At 43.9% G+C, this 20321-nt stretch overlaps 1 protein-coding gene across 1 annotated transcript; it reads left to right on the forward strand.

The window, feature by feature from the left end:
- Positions 1 to 508: 508 nt before the first annotated feature.
- rybpb (RING1 and YY1 binding protein b) lies at positions 509 to 19625 on the forward strand. Its single transcript, XM_050038849.1, has 5 exons — positions 509 to 669; positions 1267 to 1392; positions 15477 to 15785; positions 15872 to 15970; positions 16307 to 19625. Exons 1-5 carry the CDS (start codon positions 644 to 646, stop codon positions 16554 to 16556), a joined length of 810 nt encoding a protein of 269 aa, XP_049894806.1. The 5' UTR covers positions 509 to 643; the 3' UTR covers positions 16557 to 19625.
- Positions 19626 to 20321: the final 696 nt, after the last annotated feature.

Below are 20321 nucleotides of genomic sequence, written 5' to 3' on the forward strand. Positions count from 1 at the left end.
TTGAAAACTGATGCAGCATATCTCTAACAGACCAGAAACACAACAGGATTTATGACTGTGTGTGTGACTCTTTATGTGTAAAGAGCTTGTGCTGGCTGCCTTTTTTTTAACAGGATTTTATTTTTGATATGATGACCCATTAGTATTTTTGACAAACTAGTCATAATGTTTCTTTTCTTTTCATTTAGTTTTCTGTATTGCCTTCATATAATTGCTTTTGCTATTTGTGTATTGTTTCCATGGGCTCTTTTTCTTCTTCTGTCTTGTAAATCACTGTTAATGTGTTTTAAAACTTCTATGTACATTTGTTTTGTTACAGGCTCTAATAAACGCTATCAGTGTTCCAGAGCTGTAATCTTTATGTATGTGCGTGGGTTGAGGTGAGGTCTGTCAAATTTCTCTAGTAGTTATTAAAATAGCTACTAAACATCCATCCAGACTTTTAAACCGAGTCACGCTCTGATTGGCTGGGAGGCGGTCACGTGACGTAGCGCAGTCAGTCGCTGTGCCGTGCCTCGAGCCAGCGCTGAGTGGAGCCTGTCTGCCAACAGCTTCAGCAGTGGCTCTATCTGGAAACCACTACACTCACTGACAATTAAAGGAGGCCCCTTTTTCTTCTTATTTCCGAGGACTATTCTTCACCATGGGCGACAAGAAGAGCCCTACCAGGTAAAGCAACCACCCACTGCCAATTTCTGCTTGTTTTGTGCGTTTCGGGCTCGATATTAAGATGCGTTTCCCTCACACAGGGATCGTTTCTCCCTTTTTCAGTTGGTATACCACAGCTAGCTAGAATAGTGCAGTCACTATGGCGGCTTCTCGCTCCCTACAACCCAGTCACTTAACAGACAAAGGGAAAATTTTCAGAGGATACGCCTGGCATTCTCTGAAACGCTCTTCCGTCTCGATGAAGCCTTTCGGAGGGTCAATGTCGAAATTGACATTGTTTGATATTGGTTTTGTTAGCCGACATGCTAAGCTTCGATGCCGAAAATTTTAGCAATGCTTGCCTGCCTGCTAGCCTAACGTTAGCTGGCGATACAATCGGACGGTGTGGAGCTTCGCCGCTGTGGGGATTTATTAACCAAGGAGCTGTACTTGTCGGGACTCGAACCCAGAATTAATGACAACACCATTATTTGTGCCGCACTTAGAAGCTCGTGTGTTACACAGCGTGTGGTGTTTGTCACAGTCTCCTTTCTTGTCAATTCATGAAATTCTCTTGGTGGTATTTCAAAAAACTAACTTGACCTTAACATTTGTCAGGCCAAAAAGACAAGCCAAACAGACCGCCGATGACGGCTACTGGGACTGTAGCGTCTGCACCTTCAGGAACACCGCCGAGGCTTTCAAATGCAGCATCTGCGATGTGAGGAAGGGCACATCCACAAGGTAACGTAGCGCTCCCTCCCTCTCTCTGCCTCTCTCTCCCTCTCTCTCGTCTGAGCGTCTCGTTTTTCCTCTGCTTGGCTGGCTGCAGCAGCATTGCATCGCAATTTATGGGAATGACAACTTTGATCGACAGCCTATTTGTGAGCGAATGCGGACTTGTTGATGGACAATCATGCAAACATCTCCTGCCGTTGTCTGGATTATCCGTAGTTTCCCATTTTATGCGACTAACAATGCATTGCTTTTATGCATTTGTCTAGGTAGGCTGGCTGCTTCACTAGCCAGAGGGGGGGATGGGGTGGGGAAGAGGGACCATACTTCATGATGGCTGTACAGCTACAGTGCATCAACAGAGCAACAGCGAAGGGGCTGCTTTTTTTCCATGGAGTGAAACAAGGTGAATGCATGTGCGTGCATTTCACCTACCTGTAGGATTGCAGAGGTTGCTTTAATGGTCTGACAAGTCAAATGTGTTGTGCACCATGGGGTGGATGAATAGAAAGGAGATGATTTTGTTTCTTAGATTAAGAAATGAGTTTTCAATCAGGACTATTTCTTTGTCCGTCAGACTTTTTCCCTCTGTGCAATGTAGTTTAAGCCAATGCCATTTCATGCCCAACCAGGCATGACACTGAGTGTTCAGATGAGGTTCAACAGTTTTTTTCCTCTCTTTTTATTTATTTATTATTTATTTCAGTTATACACAAATCATTTTTTTAGTTTTTTAAGATGTCAGTCCACACAGTTTGTGATCAATCATGTTCAAAATTCAATCTGCCACAAGCCTGCTTTGTTCCAGAAGCTGTTTACAAGTGAATTCACTCATGTTTGCACACAGACAATGTCTCCAGATTAATCATATCAACATTTATAGCAACAGGCTTGTATGTCCCAGACATTTCCCCTGAGCTTCCCATAGAATACATTTTGTGACGTTAGCAGACGACTGCATCTTATGGGAAACTGAGATGAAATCACTGTATAACTTAAATGTCATGATGGGATTCCCTTTCGGTTTTGTGTAGAATGACGCCTCCACCTCCAGTTCTGGGGAATGTTTGTGATGAGAAGTTGCGTGTGCCACTGTATGAGTTTGTTTACTCGTGTCATCAGTTGCATGATGAGCTGGAGAGATAGATGAGTCATTTGTGGGTTTGTTGACAAGTCCCCTGCACTCTAACCTTTCCAGCTGTGGTTTTACAATGAGTGGCTCCACTGACACCCCAGACGCACCACAAACGGGGAGAACACACTGACGCTGGTTTACTGAAAATCCAAAAGAGCTCAATCTTAATTGTCTGGCTCCCCTCCCCCTATGATCTTTTCCTAGCTGCGCGTGTAGCTTACCACAGCTGAAGATGCAGGCTGAGCCTGCTGCGCGAAAGCAGGAAGCGGAGACAAGCATGTTGTAGCCATCCTGCCACTGTGCTTTGGCAACAGCCCAGTTGCCTCTATTTGGTAAATGGGAGCACATGACATCACAGTAGTGGTTGTCACACATTCCTATTTGATGTGAATAGTTAACCTTTGATTAATGCAATTGTGTAGTTGTGGGGCTGCCGCTTATTCTAATGAGTACTAATTAGCTGTCTTTTCTTCACTGTTTGATGTATTCCAGCAAAGCATGGGACGAAGCAACATGCTCTTAGCTAAATGATTCACACTTAAGGCTATGTGTGGATGTTTGTCTTGCTGCTTTTATCTGAGGCTCTACTTTGAATGTGCTTTTATGCATGAGAACAAGTGTGTTCACTAATTAGAGTTCCCCACTGCTGGTAAGAGTCAAAACACTTCTTTTCTCAAAGTTCGGTTTGGATCATCAGTTTGTGTTTACAAGATGGATGAACTTGGATAGTTATTTACATGATTGTATTTAAAGGTGCACTGAGCAGTATTTTACCAAGAAACAATGTATAAAGTAGATTTATACAAAAGTAATCCCTCTCAATCATCATGTATGACCCACTGGAAGTGCATGGGGATTTATTTATCTGTGGAGACCCTACCTTCTGCCTGTATTTTCTCATTTTCTACTTATTTGGCTGTGGTCAGGACAGTCTTGGCAACAGCGCACAGGTGAGGTTGGGACTTAATGAAAAGGTAGTGACCAGGTCCCAGACCATAAGTAGCACACATTCACAAGGAAGCTGCAAAAATAGGGGACACAGCACCAGAAATCCTGCAAATGGAGAGAGGCAAAACGCCAAGTGGACAAAGTCAGTCTTGGCTTTCACTTTCGCTAGTCATACTGTGTTTACAAACAGTAGCTCACAATTCCTGCATCATATACCTTTTAAGCTTTGTTTGAAATGGCTTGTTTTCAGTGGTGTGAATGTCTGTAAGCTACTTTCCACACACTCCTTCCACAATCCACAAGTATAGCTTCCTTTTCTTGTGTCCTGGGACAAAGGTCAGTCTGTGTTGACTTATTTGAACATAGTAAGGAGAGAATGGATGCATCTGAAGTATCACACACCCATTACTGAAAGTTTGTTGGTACAACAGGTAGCAGTCAGCAGGCATTAGTACTGCGACGGTTGGTAGCTGCAGAGGTTGAGTCATACAGGGTTATCCTGCCTGTCCTACGAGAAATTCAAGATCAGATGAATATTTCCATCCTCCAGAGCTTGATACATCCATCCCTCACAGTGTGCATGGAGTCAGTGAGACACCAGCTGTTTCTACAGGTGTTGATGGAGAATACACAATTAATATGATCTATGGTGATTTGCAAATAGAGGCTTTCACTCCAGCAAGGCTTGAACTGCACTTTGTCCCCTGCCAGCGGTAGGTAAGCCAGGTAACTGTGGGTCATGCAGCTCTGATTTGTGCAAATGGAGGCAAGAATGTGTGTTAACGAGAGCAAAACTCTGACTGTGGCATCAGCATGCAGGGAGAGGCCCCATTCTCCCCAGCCCAGCGCAGCCTAACGAACCTGTTGACCCAGTCCAACTCAGTGATGTAACATGATACTCAAGTAGGCTAAATCTAGCCTCCGCCACTCTGACTCTTAAACAAGAAAGCACTCGGCTTTTTGCACCTGACCTCACTGCTAATCTACAAGTCCAAGTAGCCCAAGTGTTCAGCCTTTTCATTCAGTGCCTGCTTCCTTGGTAATTGGAGATGGGTTTGCATTAGCATCCCCTGCGAGGTGCATGCTATCATATTTAAATGTTTCTGGCATCTGAACCCGATCGCTGCATGAACGTGACACCTTGTTGCTGTACATCAGTTTGCTTTGTGGTGGTGTTTGGTATGCACCTCTGTCAGCCCCGGGGCCTAGGGAGAAACCATTAGGAGCCCTCTAAAGTTGATTGATGGCAGGGATCACAGGAAGTCTTGAGGTACCTCAGTCTTTGACTGCTGTGCTGTTATCTACGCGCTGTTGCTCTGTTGTCAACCATTTCAAGTAGCTTCCATCTGTGCTTTATATAAAGCAGAACAAATGGGTGCCTCTCGCTGGTTAGCAAAATGCAGCGCTCTGACTGAATTAAATAAACTTAAATGGACCCCAATTTATCTGAAGCTCAGACTGCCGAGAGGACACAGAACCTGAACCAATGCAACCAATTTACTACGTAAACAGCAGTGTGAGATATGGGGGTTTACCAATGTAGATGTCAGCTATATAGCCAGTAGTAAATGGTCATAAAAAAGTTAATATAAATGTTTATACAACACATAATTTGAACAGAAATCAAAGCAACTTGACACTTGTTCATACAATGTGGTAATTTTATTTTTAACATACAGATATAGAGCTTCAAATAGAAAAGATATAGAGGAAGAATACATTTTTTTGTCAGGTGAACTCAAAAGCTGGAGTCCAGATTGCTCAGCCAAACAGAGCCCGACCTGTCAGATATTTGGACTGGCTCTGTGAAATTAAGCTTATTTGAGCTAAATCAAATGACACAACAATTTTTTTGCACATAATTTGTATTGACACTCTGTTAATGACACTAGACTGTCTCTGTAGGATTACAGCTTTCATTGTTCTCAGTTAATAGGTGAGGCCATCCAGTTTTTTTAGTCACCTGTAATGTGTATAAACTGACATGTGAATAATGTCATGTACAAATATTGTGACAAGTCTGAAGGATTTTAAGGTGAAGATGTTTTTCTGATCACTCTGGCTTACTTAAATGAATCAACCATAGGCAGTCACTGTAATTGTCCATGACTCTGTAGATATTTACAGATGTTAACATACTTAAGTAAATGTGTTTTGCATTTAAGCTGTGGCTTTATAATATGACCATATGGGAAACCCGTTAATCCGCAGATTATGAATGTCAGAAACAGGATTGCTGAACACAATCAGAATGGACCAAATCTAAAGGATACCTACCCCTAAAGCCATGAGTTAGTAATGGGGCTAAACAAGTAAAAGTGCACCTCTTTCTTGGTGTAAGTGTTGAGGCTGCACAATTATTGGAAAATGATTGCAGTGTGCATCTGTGTTTGTGTGTCACGGCGTGTGTGTGTGACTTTCTGTCTTACAATGATGGAATAGAGTCATTATAATCCGTGGATTCTACCACTGTCACATTAAGGCAAATTGTCTAGGATAATGGAATTACATAAGAGGGACATGCTGGCGCTCAATTTATATCTGCACTTCCTCGCCCACCCCCTGCCCCCACAGCAGCCCCCGCTCAGAGGAAACTGCTTTTGCTTATCCAGCATTATCAGCATCTGCACTAAAACCCTAAGCACGAGCGGGTAGCCCTAATCTTTACATGTTAATTGCCGGATTTAAAAGTTCTTAATTACTTCATGGGATTTGGCAGAGTGTGAGTGATTAAATACAGTAGCCAATTTGGCAATCTGACAGAACAGAGAAATGTTGAGAGAGAGCTGTTGAATCGGGGCTCCTCCCCTCACAAAAAAGATGAGGCAAATGAGTGTGACGGTGAGGGAGTGCGGAGTCTCAGGAAAATAGGGAAAGAGAGCATATGAGGACAAGGAGAGAGGGAGTGAGGGAGTTAAGTGTGGAGTCGCAGCTAGCTGAGGAGTAAGGAGAAGAGGAGGGCATGAGAGGACACGAGGAGAAACAGAGCGATGAAGGGACAGACAGGAGTGTAGCGTCTGGACATTTATGTGTGTGCGTGTGTGTTGAAGGAAGGGAGGTATGGATGGCTGTAAGGGGGATGTGCTCACTCAGCCACGAGTCTCCAGGGGCTGAAGCACATCATTACCCAGGGAGGGAGAGAGCTGGACTAGACAGCCTCTTCTGTTTCTACCAGCACCACCATCCATGCATGGGAAAAGGACAGCACCATTTGACATGTCATTTGCTTCGGATTGAGAGTGTTTCCAGAACTGACCATTTTCTCTCTGTAGAGTTATAAAATGATTGTAGGAGACAAAAGGTTAGATCCTGTTGAGCTATGGTTTGTCTGAGCATTATGAAGAAAAGCCTGATAGTTTGGTCGAGTTTGAATCGTGGCTACAGTAGTCAGAAGCAGCTTTGTGTTTGACCTCTTGGTGTCAGGTGTCCTCACTTGATGTTTGCTTGCTTGATGTTGTTCCCTTTGTGTAGAACATGAGAGCCTGCTGTGAAGGTGCAATGTCCCCTTCGGCAGTTCTGCAAATTCAACCCAGGCTTCTGTGTATACTAAAGCAAATGGGCAAGAAGATGACAGGACAGCAGCAAGATGGGGTGACCGCGTCTACTTGACAGATAACTCACGCACACCAGAGGCAAACAGCAGGAGAGAGGGTGAAGAGAGGTGAAGACGACCTACTTAAAGGCAGCGGGATTTAGGTTTGGGCGGCGGTGGTGGGGGTGAGGGGGGCTAATGCACAGGGAGAAAGTGAAAGGAGAGCATTGGAAAAGACAAAGAGAGAATGATGAAGAGGAGGAAAACAAATGAGTGATACTAAGCAATGTGACACAGTGCTGCTGATGGAAGGAGCTCATACGTGCTTAGTGCCTCTGCGATGAGTCGCTGTCAGTCTGCCCAGTGCCAGGCAGTTTGTATCCTGAAAGACGGGTCAGGGAAAGAGTTGTCAGTGTGAAGATAAATGGTCTTTTACCCACAGCAGACACAAACGTAGACGTTCCCTCTTTTATTTCCTCTGTCACAGACCTCCTTCTCTTCTTGCGTATGTCTGTCTATCTCAGATGCACCCAAACTCAGACAGGTGGACTCTTTCAGCTTGTCAGGAGAAGCAGAAAACCAGACTCCCGGCAGCCAGCATGGTGTATAAGGTTTACAGTTGTTACAGAAAAGCTGAGATATCTTTGCTCTTTTGCTGTTTGAGGAAAAAGAGTGGGGTGTAGATGCTTACTGGGTGCCTGCTGTGCACACGCTCTGTACCTGATGGAGACATGGTGGGGGGATCCATACATTCATAAAAGGAGTGTAAGGCTGATAGGGATGGGAATATAGGACTGGTTCCAAATTGTCTGATCCATTGGAATCTTATGTTTCTGAGTCTTAGGGCTGTACCCGACTCAAACTTTTCAGTCAAATAAGATTTGGCCATATAATACAAATATTGGACGATTTTTAAAAAAAAAATGAAGACAATGAACAAGGCTTAGCCAGATCTTCGGTGTGACAGTGGCATTCATATAATATAGTAAACAAGCTAACAGTGCTAATGATGAACTGGAGATGTGCAACAACACTTCTTGCCAACACTAGATATCAAACAAAAGCCAGACTATGTCGTATTAAGTATACATGAGCTGTAGATTCACCACTACCAAGCAGAAGAGAGAAGCTAATGTTAATATGGAGTCTTAAAGTGCAAAGGTTCTCCCACTCTGTGCCACTGCATCACATCCACAGCTGTCCGTACCAAAGAATAGCGTAGAAGTTAAGAGCGCTTGCTTCACAGCAAAATCTTGACAACAACACATCTCCACTGCACAGCACACTTACTAGCAAAAGAAAAAATGCTGCTCAACTTGAGGCAATCTCAGTTGATTGAGGGGTCTCTGACTGCCGATTTGAATCTCTGACTTAAAGGGGCAGCCCTAATGAGCTTATCAGTTTTTTTATCAGAGCATGTTTTTCTGACAGTTGCACAGTGAAAAACAATGACGTCAAACACGTGTCTATGCTGCTGGAAGCTTTCAACAAGGAGTCATGGCGGAGAGGAAAAACTGTCCAAAGCACGGCTTCACTTCACAAAGAAAGATGACAACAGTGCTGCATCAGGGCTGTACAGCGCAACATACTTTGTGTCGCATGTATTATATAGTTGGCATCACTGGTTCTACGTGTTGTTCAGGCTCGCATAGATTACACACCAGTGACAATTCTTGCCCAATGATCCTACTGTCTTTTTTTTTTTTTTTAGATATTTTTAGGGCTTTTTAGCCTTTAATGTATAGGACAGACAAGCGTGAAGGGGGTTGAGAGAGAGGGAGTGACATGCAGCAAAGGGCCACAGGCTGGAGTCGAACCCGGGCCGCTGCGGCAACAGCCTTGTACATGGGGCGCCTGCTCTACCACTAAGCCACCAGCGCCCCACCAATGATCCTACTGTCATTTTGCTTTTTTGAATAAACACAATTATTTAGCTTATTTTTGTGTATCAGCGCCCAAGGTCATCAAATAAAAAACTTATTTACCACCCCCAAACAATTTGTAAAATGCTAAGCATGTTATCAGTACTTCGTTGGATGACAGATACTACAATTCTAAGCTAAAAGCGTCTACTCTGTACAGCAGCTGAACACAGCACAGGGCTCCAGCTGCTGTCATGCCATCTACACCTTTCTCCAAAGTGTCTCTCCAAAGTGTAGATGGTGTGACAGCAGGGAATTCATGTGCAAGGCAACATACCAGAACCCTTGCTCCCGGGGAGATTGAAACCTGAATGTTGAGGAGACCAAGATGATGATAGAGGATGAAGCGGTCATCCTCGGGTGGAGAGCGCATCCCGTGAGAGAAGAGGGAGATGAGGAGGGAGCTGCCGCTGAGCTTGAGCCGCAGCCCAAAAGAAAAACATCTTGAGCAAGTTTATTAAAAAGAAAAGCAGGCACAGCCACGCCAACTGTTACTATCCTGTTTTGTTCAAAGTAATGGGAAGATCTAAAGATCTAAGACTAAAGATCAAAGCAAGCGCTCTAAGGATATTGAGCAGAATCGACTAATATCTTTTCCTGTAGAATACTCTATATTATAACAACATTAGTGCCATGCAGGCAGGCTTAGCAGATTTTTTCTTTGACTGAGGAAACTTGAATGAAAATGAATGCTGTACAAATATTCTCTCCTTTCATCTACACTGTGTTAAGAAAATAAAGCAGTTGGTTGATGCTAAATAAAAACCTGTGAAGGGAATAAGGGAATCAGTAATGAATCGGACAGCTTAGCAGAGTCGATAATGGCATTGGTATCAATAAAATCTTATCAATTCCCATCCCTAAAGGTGGAGAAGTAAAGGAGGGGGGTAACATCAGTGCCCCCCCTATAATTGTACAGGGATGGTGGGTCATTAGCCATGTTTCATGTGTGTTAATGGAGTCTGTTTAATCGATAATAATAATATTGTGATGAAATTTGTGATATACACCCATAGAACCACCCCACCCCCACAGCAGTCACCGAGGGGAAACACTGAACATTAAGCCCTCAAAGTCCTGACTCGAAGGGACTCGCGCAGGGATGAATGCTTAATGCCTCTGGTGGGCAGTGGGAATGAATCAAGAAGCGCTGTAGCCCCAGGCTGCTCTTCAGGTGATATCCTCATTCAACCTCCGCAACACACTCACTCACACAGATTACTTTACCCATGGATGGCTGGAGGTGACAACACTGCTCCAGTCACCTCAGGCTCCGACTGATCAAGAACTCCCTCACAGGGAGCACAGGTCCCCCAGTCCAGTGGTATTTGTATATGTCATTTTTCAATTTGACACCTCAATAAATAAATTTGTAGGTCTGTTCATATTTACTGATGAGGGTACATTTATAAGGTATTCTGTTGAAGACTGATGTCTCGATTTTTTGACTGGCATCTCAAGATAACCTCCCCAGACATAGAGGGCTGCTACTCAAGTCAATCCCAGAGGCCATTGACAAGCTCAGTCAGATTAAGGTCTAAAATACAAATGTTACTCTTAGTGCAGAAACAATGGATCCATTAGTTGATTGACATAAAATTAATTGTCAATGACAAATCATATTTTGCTGGTTCCAACTTCTTAAATGTGAAGCTTTTCTGTTTTATTTTTAACAGTAAATTAAATAGCTTTTGGACTCTTGTTTGGACAAAACATCTGAAGATTAGACTCTGGGAACTTGTGATGAACATTTTTCATTTTTTGCCCTTAAATTTTCTCTTCTCTGACTAATCAGTTTACAAAGAAAATAATAGTGAGATTAACTGATAATGCCAAGCCCAAGTGGACAAATTGAAACTCCCTTTGTACGACCAGCAGTCCAATTACTATTATTAACTGTTATTATGGGAGACCAAGAAAGCCAGCAAATATCAACATTTATGAAATCAGAAGCTGTGAATTTTTGGCACTTTCATTTAAACAATGGCTTAAAAGATTAATCAATTATCAGAACAACTGCTGATTACATTTCTGCCAACTGAGTCATTGTTTCAGCTCTAGTTACTATTGAACATGAACAGTTAATTTACTATAAAATGATGTGTGGATAACAATCCATACTGATAATTTTACTCTTGTCTTAAGTCATCTAACACATGCACACACCGCATTTTTTTTTACAGTGTTGCACTGTTTCAAGAAAAGTGTTGTCAGCCAAGGGCCATGCAGTGCACCTCCCAGACATACCTCAAGTCTCTCTGGAAAGATTGTCCAGCATTCAACAATAGAACAATAGAGCATACAGATATTTATACCCGCTGACTGGTTAACTAATGTGATGCACCACAGGCAGGCGGCTCTGTGCTCTGCTCCATCACCCTCCAAACTGGTAGGGGGAAGGGGAGAACATCACGTGCTTTTACATAATGATCAAGGCGTACAGCAAGTGTTGACACAGACGAGTTCATGTAGATCATCGATTACATGGCTGCCAGCACGTCATTGGGAGGTGCTGTGATCAAACTAAAGCCCTGTGGCATTGTCACGTGCTGGATCTGAGAGATGTGCTTCAGGCTGAGGCTGTGATGGTCTCTCAGTCCTATGTGGGGGGAAACCAGGTCACTGCTGAATGCATCTGAATAGATGATTCATGTTTGTGAACAACTTTATACATCACCGAGAACAAGGAGCCCACGTTCGTACTGCGTAGATGCAGTTATTTACAGAGTCTGAATGAGAGAGTTGGCGATGTTAAATAGTCTGAGCTCTTCAGCGGGGCCGACCATGGTCGAAGAATACTGTTGTCTGTCTCGCTCTCTCTCTCCTCCTCGCTCAGCTGTCTGCCACTGCATTCACTCAGCCTGGCAGGAAATAATTGCTTGTCCTCCACACAGCACTTCAAATAAAAGAGCTGTGTTAATGAGGGCTTTCCTGCGCCTCTCTCTCTCTCTATCACACTCTCCATCGCTCGCTCATGCTCTTCATTACTCGGTCTCTCCATGAAGTGCTCCGGCTCATTGTTTTTGGTCTGTCTAGAAAGAGTTCCCTCAGAAACAGCAGCATCGGTTTTTGCCCTCAGCTTGCAGTATCAGCTGCTCCTGGCCAGCGAGAGCACCAGCTGAGCAGAGGTGTGTCTGTCTCTGGGATGGTTCAGCCTGAGTGGAGCAGTCTAACTATGGGTGTCAGTCTGACTGAATTAGGCGCTTTTAAGCATGATGATAGTTATTTCAGGGCATCCCGTTGAGGAAGTCTCCCCACTCCTCCCTCCCCCAGACGGTGGAATTTAGGGCCAAGCATAGGAGGAGCTGTCAATCACGGCCTATTGTTGTGCGAAGGGGAGGTAATAAGCTGTAAGCCCTCACAGTGGGAAATGATTCGACAGCAGGCTTTATACACTTGACACTCTCACTCACACACTCACACTGAATCCACAGGAATATATTGGCGACAGCGGGAGGTTGGAGCAATCTCTGCAATTGGACCCTGGAGTTCACTCCTGGTCCTGCTCTCAGGATCATTTCCAGTACCTCTTGTGAAACATAGATGTTTCGTATTTGATTTGGATGTTTGCTAAATAATATGACTCTGTTGTAGATTCATTTTCAGCAATGTTGTTTAATTTGTGCATTCTGTGTAGGACAGATAATTAAGATATGAACTGTAATTGATTTTAAATATGAATTACATTTTTAAGCAGAGTTAGACATTTTCCAGCTGTTCAGTCCCACCACTATGTAATAAATGCAAGTAACAAACACACATATGGTGTCATGCAGAATCTCCAGCCATGTTAATGAGCCACAGAGCATTGCTGTGCAAAGCCATGATGTGTGGTCAGTAAATAAATAATGGGGCAGAGAGTGGTGCCTCTATCATGCCAGCAGCAACTCATGGCTGACTTACAGCTGGCACTGAATCACTACTTAACTACCGGGCTGCTTCTGCCGCCACTGCTGCTGCTGACACAAATCTCAGGCTCCGACCAGGGCTTCAACTCCGCAACAGGCGAAAAGGGGTGTGGAGCTTATCGGTCAATCAATCATTCATTCATCGCCTCCTTGGCTAACAGCTCTTTCGCTGTCAAACAAAATGATTTCTGGTCCTGTTGGATGCTGTCTGTGTTGACAATCTGTTTTAGAGAGACAAATATTTATTTCATGAGGAGTATATATGTCGGTGAGCATATTTCTTTACTGTGGCTTTGCCCACTGCTGTATTCTCACATGGCTCAAGCTGCCACCTTGTCCAGAACTGCATTGCATTTTATCGCACTTGCTCAGTGGCATGTTGATGTTTCTTGCCAGATGTTGACATCTGATCAGGAATCCGGAGGTAGTCATCAAGATTCCCATGGGAATGAAGCAGGGAAAACCAAGGCTCAGACGGGAACAGGACTCTTGAGGAATTTATAATTGCAAATTGGTGCTGTGTCAGCACAGGCCAGGAGGTCCAGTGCTGTAATCAAATTATCCCCTCCTAATTAAATAGTTATCAACTTCATCACATAGGCATGTAAAAGCATTGCAGGGTGTAGCAACCTTATTAGTACTATGAAAAGATACTCTACATGGGAAGCAATTACTTCAGATTTAAATGGAATTGGGATCAATTTCATGGGACAGGACAAGGTTGGCAATGATGAATTTGGAACAGGACTGTAAGAAAGTCTCACATCTGTATCGCCCTTTAATTTAACCCACTGAAGGCCCCCAGGGGGTGCCTTATGAAAGGGGAGCAGGTAGAGACAGCCCCAGGCTCCAGAAAACCAAGGCAGCTAATGGATGCTGAATCAACGGCCTAGGGCTCCTCAGCATTCACCACAGCCGGCGTATTGATGGAGTGTAGTGCGAACATTACAACATGATGCTCTATTATGCCCTGATTGATTGTCTTCTGATTGGCTGTACTCCCCCACCCCCTCCTCAAGGAAAGGCCCTCTCTGTCTGTAATAGGCCTCAGCAGGAGGAGACTAAATGAGCTTTATGGAGCAGTAGAGAAAAAGTTGCAAAAGGATTGGATCACAAGAGTTTTAAAGTGCTTGGCTACTAAGCCATAGATGGACTGAGTGGAGTGTCAGTTGTGAAAGATGCGCGTGGATGGAAGTGCAGAAAGGAGTAACTGGACTGGCAATATGATGTTGCCAAATTGAAACACTGAGGCTAACCACTTAAGCAGCTGTCTGAAAAACCACTCTCCACAGCAAGCCACTGAAATCAGAGTCATCAGTCTGACACGCTATTGAGCTTCTTTTGTTTTTGCCTCAGTATTTGCTCTCAGACCATTCCCATGGCAAAGCCAAAAACATTTGTTTTCACTGCCAGAGCTTCATTTTACAGCAGTAACACTTGTTTATCTGCCCTGATGCTTAGACCGACAGAGTTTCTAAAACTTTCAAGACTCCCTACTTGACCACAGGTCTCCTAAAGCAATCCTGAGGATCAAGGGACCTCCTCTCCACTGCTGGGATATCACAAAAACTCTTCCTGCCAAGAGTAGAATTGGGTTTGGAAGGGTTGGGTATACACAGCAAGCTAGTATAACTTGTTGTGTTCCTGTTGAAAGGCCCCCTGAGCAGCCACCGAGCTGTGCCAGGCTGTTTGTTTGCACGCTAAGCTTTTCAACTGCGTGTTTGTGTGTGTGAGCGTACTTGTGGTTTACTCCTCACCATGCTTGCCCAGTGCTGGCCTGTGATTATCCATGTTGCTGGCTGCAGTTTGGTCTCAGCTGAGTCGGAGTCTCTGGAAGGCTGCAGTCATCCTTCCCTCTACCCCCAGGTCCTCTGCTTCCCCCCAGATGCTGCCAGCTGGTGTCCATTATGCTGCAGGTGTGTGTGTTGGCCCAGGCTGTCTGACTTGGGGTTAGCATTTTGCCTCACAATTTCAGGCCCTGTTCATCTGCACAGCTGATGGAGCAAGATGCTGCTCTTGCTGCACGCATGTTTGTAACAGTTGAGCGGTGAAACACCACAAAAGATGCTTTCAGAAAAGGATGGTTTTATGTGAACCGCCTCTTAGAAAATCAGAGGGATTCTTTGAAAGTTGCACGTGACATTTGTTTTCTTTTCTTTTATTGTTTTTGCTGAATAGGAATGATGATAAACTCAAAGAGATGGTTATGGATTGTGTTGACGTATGCATTTGAGTCAAAAAGGTGGCAGTAGAGCTATGGTTGCTGGTGAGCTCAGTGAGTGGAGCAGCTACACCATGTCCAACTGAATCTCAGTCTGTGACAAATGGGGCCAACCCTGCAGTAATCAGATTAGAGGACCTAAGTGACGTGCTGCAAATGTCCCACCTTGTGATCCTGTGCATTCATTTTATTACAGCCGTGAGCTAATGAGATTAGCCCTCAAAACAGAGCTGCTTCACTAGGAAACGGCCCCGTAAACCCACCTCTGCAGCAGCTGGGAGCATCAGCCCCCTTTCCCTCTCTGGCCTGTAGGTTCAGTCACCTCTCTTTGTCAGCCGTAGTGTAACTGTGTTGGTGTGTAGCCAGAGTCAGCTCATAGCTCCACTACGAGGCTAATCCATCTTTGTGCCTTGGATCTCCTCCACAGGAAACCCAGGATCAACTCCCAGCTGGTTGCCCAGCAGGTGGCTCAGCAGTACCCAATGCCTCCCCCGCCCAAGAAGGAGCGAAGGGAGAGGAGCGAGCGCACAGACAAGGAGCGCCCGGACGGCGAAGGCGAGCGCGCCAACGGAGAGGGGCGTCCAGAGGGTGAACGTCCAGAGATAGTGAGGCCAGAGGGAGACTCTCCCGAAAAGGAAAAGAGTGACACCGAACAACAGCCAATCAAAGACAAACCCGACAGAGAGAAGGAAATTAGCCCAGCCGTCACGAAGAAGCCCAGCAGCAAAAAGACCAGGTCAGTGTACATGTTGAGTCTTCACTTGTGTCTCTGGATGTTGTCTGCAGTGTTTTATCCTCACCAGTTCGTATGTTTTCCTCCAGACCCAAATCAGACAACCATCAGAGCTCACCCAGCGACAAACACAGCATACAGTCTGGCAAATCAGCAACCAAGACCAACAAGAACTCTCACATTTCCAGGTGTGTAGCTCCCTCTCATACACCGCATCTCTCTGGCAGCACACATGGTTTCACATCTATGACTACACAGCACTTCTTTTTAGAGAAAGTCATGCTGCACAAGGCTAGTGGGAAACCTCAAATGATTCACAAATGATCTTTTACACTAAACACCCACTCTCACTTTATATACACTTGTTCTGACGGTTCATGTGTCACCCGATGAATTGAGCAATTTAGTGTAACCGCCCCCACAGTGCTGGCAGCCTCCCCCTTGTTGTTGCTGAGACACACATATTGTGGTTGCCATTTCTGGTTAATGTTTTTTCTCTCCCTCTGTCTGTCTATGCCCCTCAGGCCCAAACTGAAGAACATTGACCGGAGCACCGCCCAGCAGTTGGCTATCACCGTCGGGAACGTGACAGTGATCATAACAGACTTTAAGGAGAAGACCCGCTCCTCCTCCACATCCTCGTCCACCATCACGTCCAGCGCGGGTTCCGAACAACAGCACCAGAGCTCCGGCTCCGAGAGCATGGACAAGGGCTCGTCGAGGGCCTCCACACCCAAAGGGGATCTCTCTGTGGGGCACGACGAGTCGTTCTGAGGCCCCGTCCCTTTCGTCCCGTCCTCACCTCGCTCCACAAGCCCCCGCCCTTCCACCCCTTTCCCCCACATTTCTGGACACTATGGATCCCATAGGGGGAGAGATTTCACCTTTCCCATCGCTGCCCTGCCTCCATTCCATGATCACCCTTGGATGCTGAGAGGAGTTGGAAAGCTGAGAGGAACAGTGCAGTGCGCCTGCCAGGGAAATGCAGGGGGATCTCCCCTCGTGGTTACACCCGTGGCACAGGCGAGGAGAGCAGGGCTACAAGGAATAACACCCCCATCCCCAACCTCCCCTGCGGTAGCATCCAGACACTTGTATGTATTGTTTTATATTTGTATGTGGATGTGAGGCCAAGTCGACATTTTTTGTTTTGTTTTTGTAAAGAAGAATTCTCCGCTGGGCACAATAACCACCATCATTTCAATAACTTTAAACTATTATTACCCTTATTTATTACCTGTTGCACCTGTATACTTTGATATTCTCCTTTTTTATGTTGACGCTTTGCTGTGTAGCCCTGCCGATCGATCATTCCTTCAGTGTTTTTATTGCAGTTTGAAGATGATAGGACAAGACTCGAGTCACACGGATACACACACACACACACACACACACACATACATACCATGTACACACACACTGGTGCTAGATACACTGTGAAGCGGTTTTGCAGATCTGGGATTGCCCATTCACTCAATGTGACAGAGTGCTGATGAATCAAATTCTCATTCACTTCTCTCAATAACACTGTCTCACTCTGAACACTGTCGGGACCTCCATCAGGTCCGTCTCGTTCTGTACAGGTCAATGTGCATCAGAGGAAGGTCACCTGAGGTTCAGACACCTGACTTTTTCAACTAGATTGTCTATGATTTAGTATGCTATAGCAGATCTCTTATACAGTATCTTATGTCCTTAACTGTACAGTGTAGGCTGTTGTGTAAAACACTAAAAGCTGTTGATATTTTCTGCATTCCGTACTTGGATATTGAGTTTTCTGGCTGAAGTTCGAGCTGTCCTCTCAGCTCTGGAGCCAGAGTGTTTCTTTTCTGTGGTGACTGAAGGACGGTTCCACGCAGTTCCACTTGGTAAAACCATATCGAACTGTAAAATAGACCTGTTTTGTCAAGCTGTTGTGAAATCGATTTCATTTTTCTTTTGTTGTGGTCCTGAAGACGACTTTTAAATCTTCATTCTCTCAATCCCGATATCCCAGAAAACAAGTGCAAAGACACGAGCAATTTGCAAAGATCGACAATTCAGTTGACTTTATGTTTTTTTAAATTAATTTAAGACTCCTGTCATTGAAGTTAAAAAAATATTGCAGTAGTTGATAGAACACAATTTGCTCTTTCAATTTTTAGAACAGCAAGGCTTATTTAAGGGTTTTAATTCACTTTCACCTTAGCTGATACTAGACCAACATAATTTCCTTTTAACTGTATGAAATTGTATAAAGAATAAATGTGTATATGATATCTTAGTTTTATTTATTGAAGGACCAAAGGAATTTCATAATGACATGATACATAGACAGATAAATAACAATTTGAAATGCAATTATCTAATGTGTGAGATGAATAACAGTTTAAATAAAGACTAATATAATCCATGTAAATGGTGTTCTTATTGTCCACTTTTCTCTGTACACGGCTAAAATGGGGCAGAGAACTGTCAATACTGTGAGCCGAGTCAAAGGACTCTACTGGCTCCGCACCCTCTGGTGGATCTCGCCTCATTGTGCAGGTGAAGCTGGCTGGGTGTGGGTGGGTGGCTGGGAAGAGCTCCGGGTCTGCTGGGTCGAAGCCTTTGGCCTTAGTAAGCCCCCCTCTTCACTCTGCTGGACTACCACAGTACATGTAGCTCCCTTAACAGAGGCCTCAACTCACCAATTGAGCCGCTCCCAGAGCAACTACAACCAGGTTAGGTGAGGTTAACGAGTCCCAAAAATCTCAGTCTATCCTACTAGGATATGAGGGGCAGGATTTGATCTGTGTCGACTAAAAGCTTTGCAGTTTCACACCTAGGGATGATAATCATATGAGTGTTGTAAGCAATGTTTGAAGTCCAAGAGATGTGTGTTCATGAGGTTTTTCTGCTCTTAAGCTAAATATGTAATTATGTACTTTATTGCATACAAATATGGAATCAGTGTTCAAAGTGAGGAAAAGCAATGTGAATAGAACTAAAAAGTGGGACTGTTGGGTCAGAGGGGAAAAATGTTTTGTCCAATTTTTACTGAATAAAAAAAAACCTGCTTTGTAATGCAATCTATTAGAAATGGGCCTAAAAAGCCATCTTTTCACCTGCCTTATCTGCAACCACTTTCACTTGACTGAGTACTCCAACAGAAAGGATTCATTGTTAAATTATTGACAAATGGCCATTTGCTGAGTATATGAATTATTGCTTGTATATAGAATTTTAAAAAAGGTGCAAAAGCAAACACTATGAATGATGGCATTGGAGCTGAAGTCTTTTGTTTCCTGTTTCCTTTCCGCGCAAGCAGTTCTGTTCTTGTGTGCGACCAGTAACCTTAATTTACTGTGTAAAGATGGTTACATTTTTTAGCTTTGTTTGTCAGAGACCCAAATATAGAAGGCTTGTTTACTGACTGTATAACCTTAACCGTGAATTTCCAATTAAGTGTATTATACAAACTCATTTCTTCCTATAACAATGTCTTGTACAATGCTTTTAAAGTTATTGCTCGGTTTAAAAAAGAAAAAAGGAAAAAAAAGTTTTAGGGACAGTACAATAATCCATTCTTTGTTTAATCCAGTTTTAGTTTGTTTTTTTTTGTTTTTTTTTAACTTATAGCTGATGTGTCATTGTTTCCCCTTGTGAAATGGTCACATTATGTTCCTGGTGTGGAAATGTACGCAGCATTTTCAGCGGATCACGGCTCCTTGTCTAGCTTATAATGTTAAAATAATACATGTTTCTGGCATGTGCACGACTTTGCGCTTATAGGCTAACCTGATCATTTTCCTCCGCTTCAAATAGAAACGTCTATTTATGAATTTTGCTTGTAGTTTTTCACAAATAAAATTGTTAAAGTTATCTATCTTCTGGCTGCTTTGTGTCTTTTTATTGATGCTGTTTCTCCACATACACACGTAAGTTCAGATCTTCAGCTGCTTCATACACTCTCGGATAACAGGAAGTGTGTATGGATCTGAGTCGGCAGACTATTGATTGAGATATCCCGGGGAGTGTGTGTTCATATAGAGGAAGCCTCCACAGTGCAGTGACACATGACATGAGGGAGCCCTCATATTGACAACAGCTTTCAATCATGTCTCCCTCCAGAGGCTGGTTAGCAGCCCACTAATGCGCCATCTAAAAGCTCCAACCAATGACTGCATTCCTTTGTCGCCACTGATAATCTATACTGATGTGCAAGTCCACAGAAAGGGAAAGTGGATGCTCACATTTGTTTTAAAAGCAGATTCACTTTGGTGTTGAGGTTATTCACTGAGGGAGTTTGGCTATTCCCTCTGGTTCATTTATTAATGCGCTTGGTCCAAACATCCCTTTAGCTCTGATGTTTGAAACATAAAAACAGTTTCTATTCTAAAACTTTATGTATCAACTTTGAATTTTTTCCTCTTGATTTTCATCAATCAATATTTAAAAATAAGGGATTTTCATGAATAATAAATCAGGATTTTGCTTCAAATAAATAATGAATCAGAAGAGGTCTTAGTGCAGGAATACTCAACTTGCTTTGCCTGGGGGCCATCTTACAAAATGACA

The sequence above is a fragment of the Epinephelus moara genome, chromosome 24 (genome assembly GCF_006386435.1).
Source record: "Epinephelus moara isolate mb chromosome 24, YSFRI_EMoa_1.0, whole genome shotgun sequence".
In the NCBI taxonomy this organism is placed as follows: domain Eukaryota; kingdom Metazoa; phylum Chordata; class Actinopteri; order Perciformes; family Serranidae; genus Epinephelus; species Epinephelus moara.

Coding starts and splice junctions, on each gene's coding strand:
- rybpb (XM_050038849.1), top strand. CDS start 644: ATGGGCGACAAGAAGAGCCCTACCAG. Junction 670..1,266: donor GACAAGAAGAGCCCTACCAG/GTAAAGCAACCA, acceptor AACATTTGTCAG/GCCAAAAAGACAAGCCAAAC. Junction 1,393..15,476: donor AGGAAGGGCACATCCACAAG/GTAACGTAGCGC, acceptor TCTCCTCCACAG/GAAACCCAGGATCAACTCCC.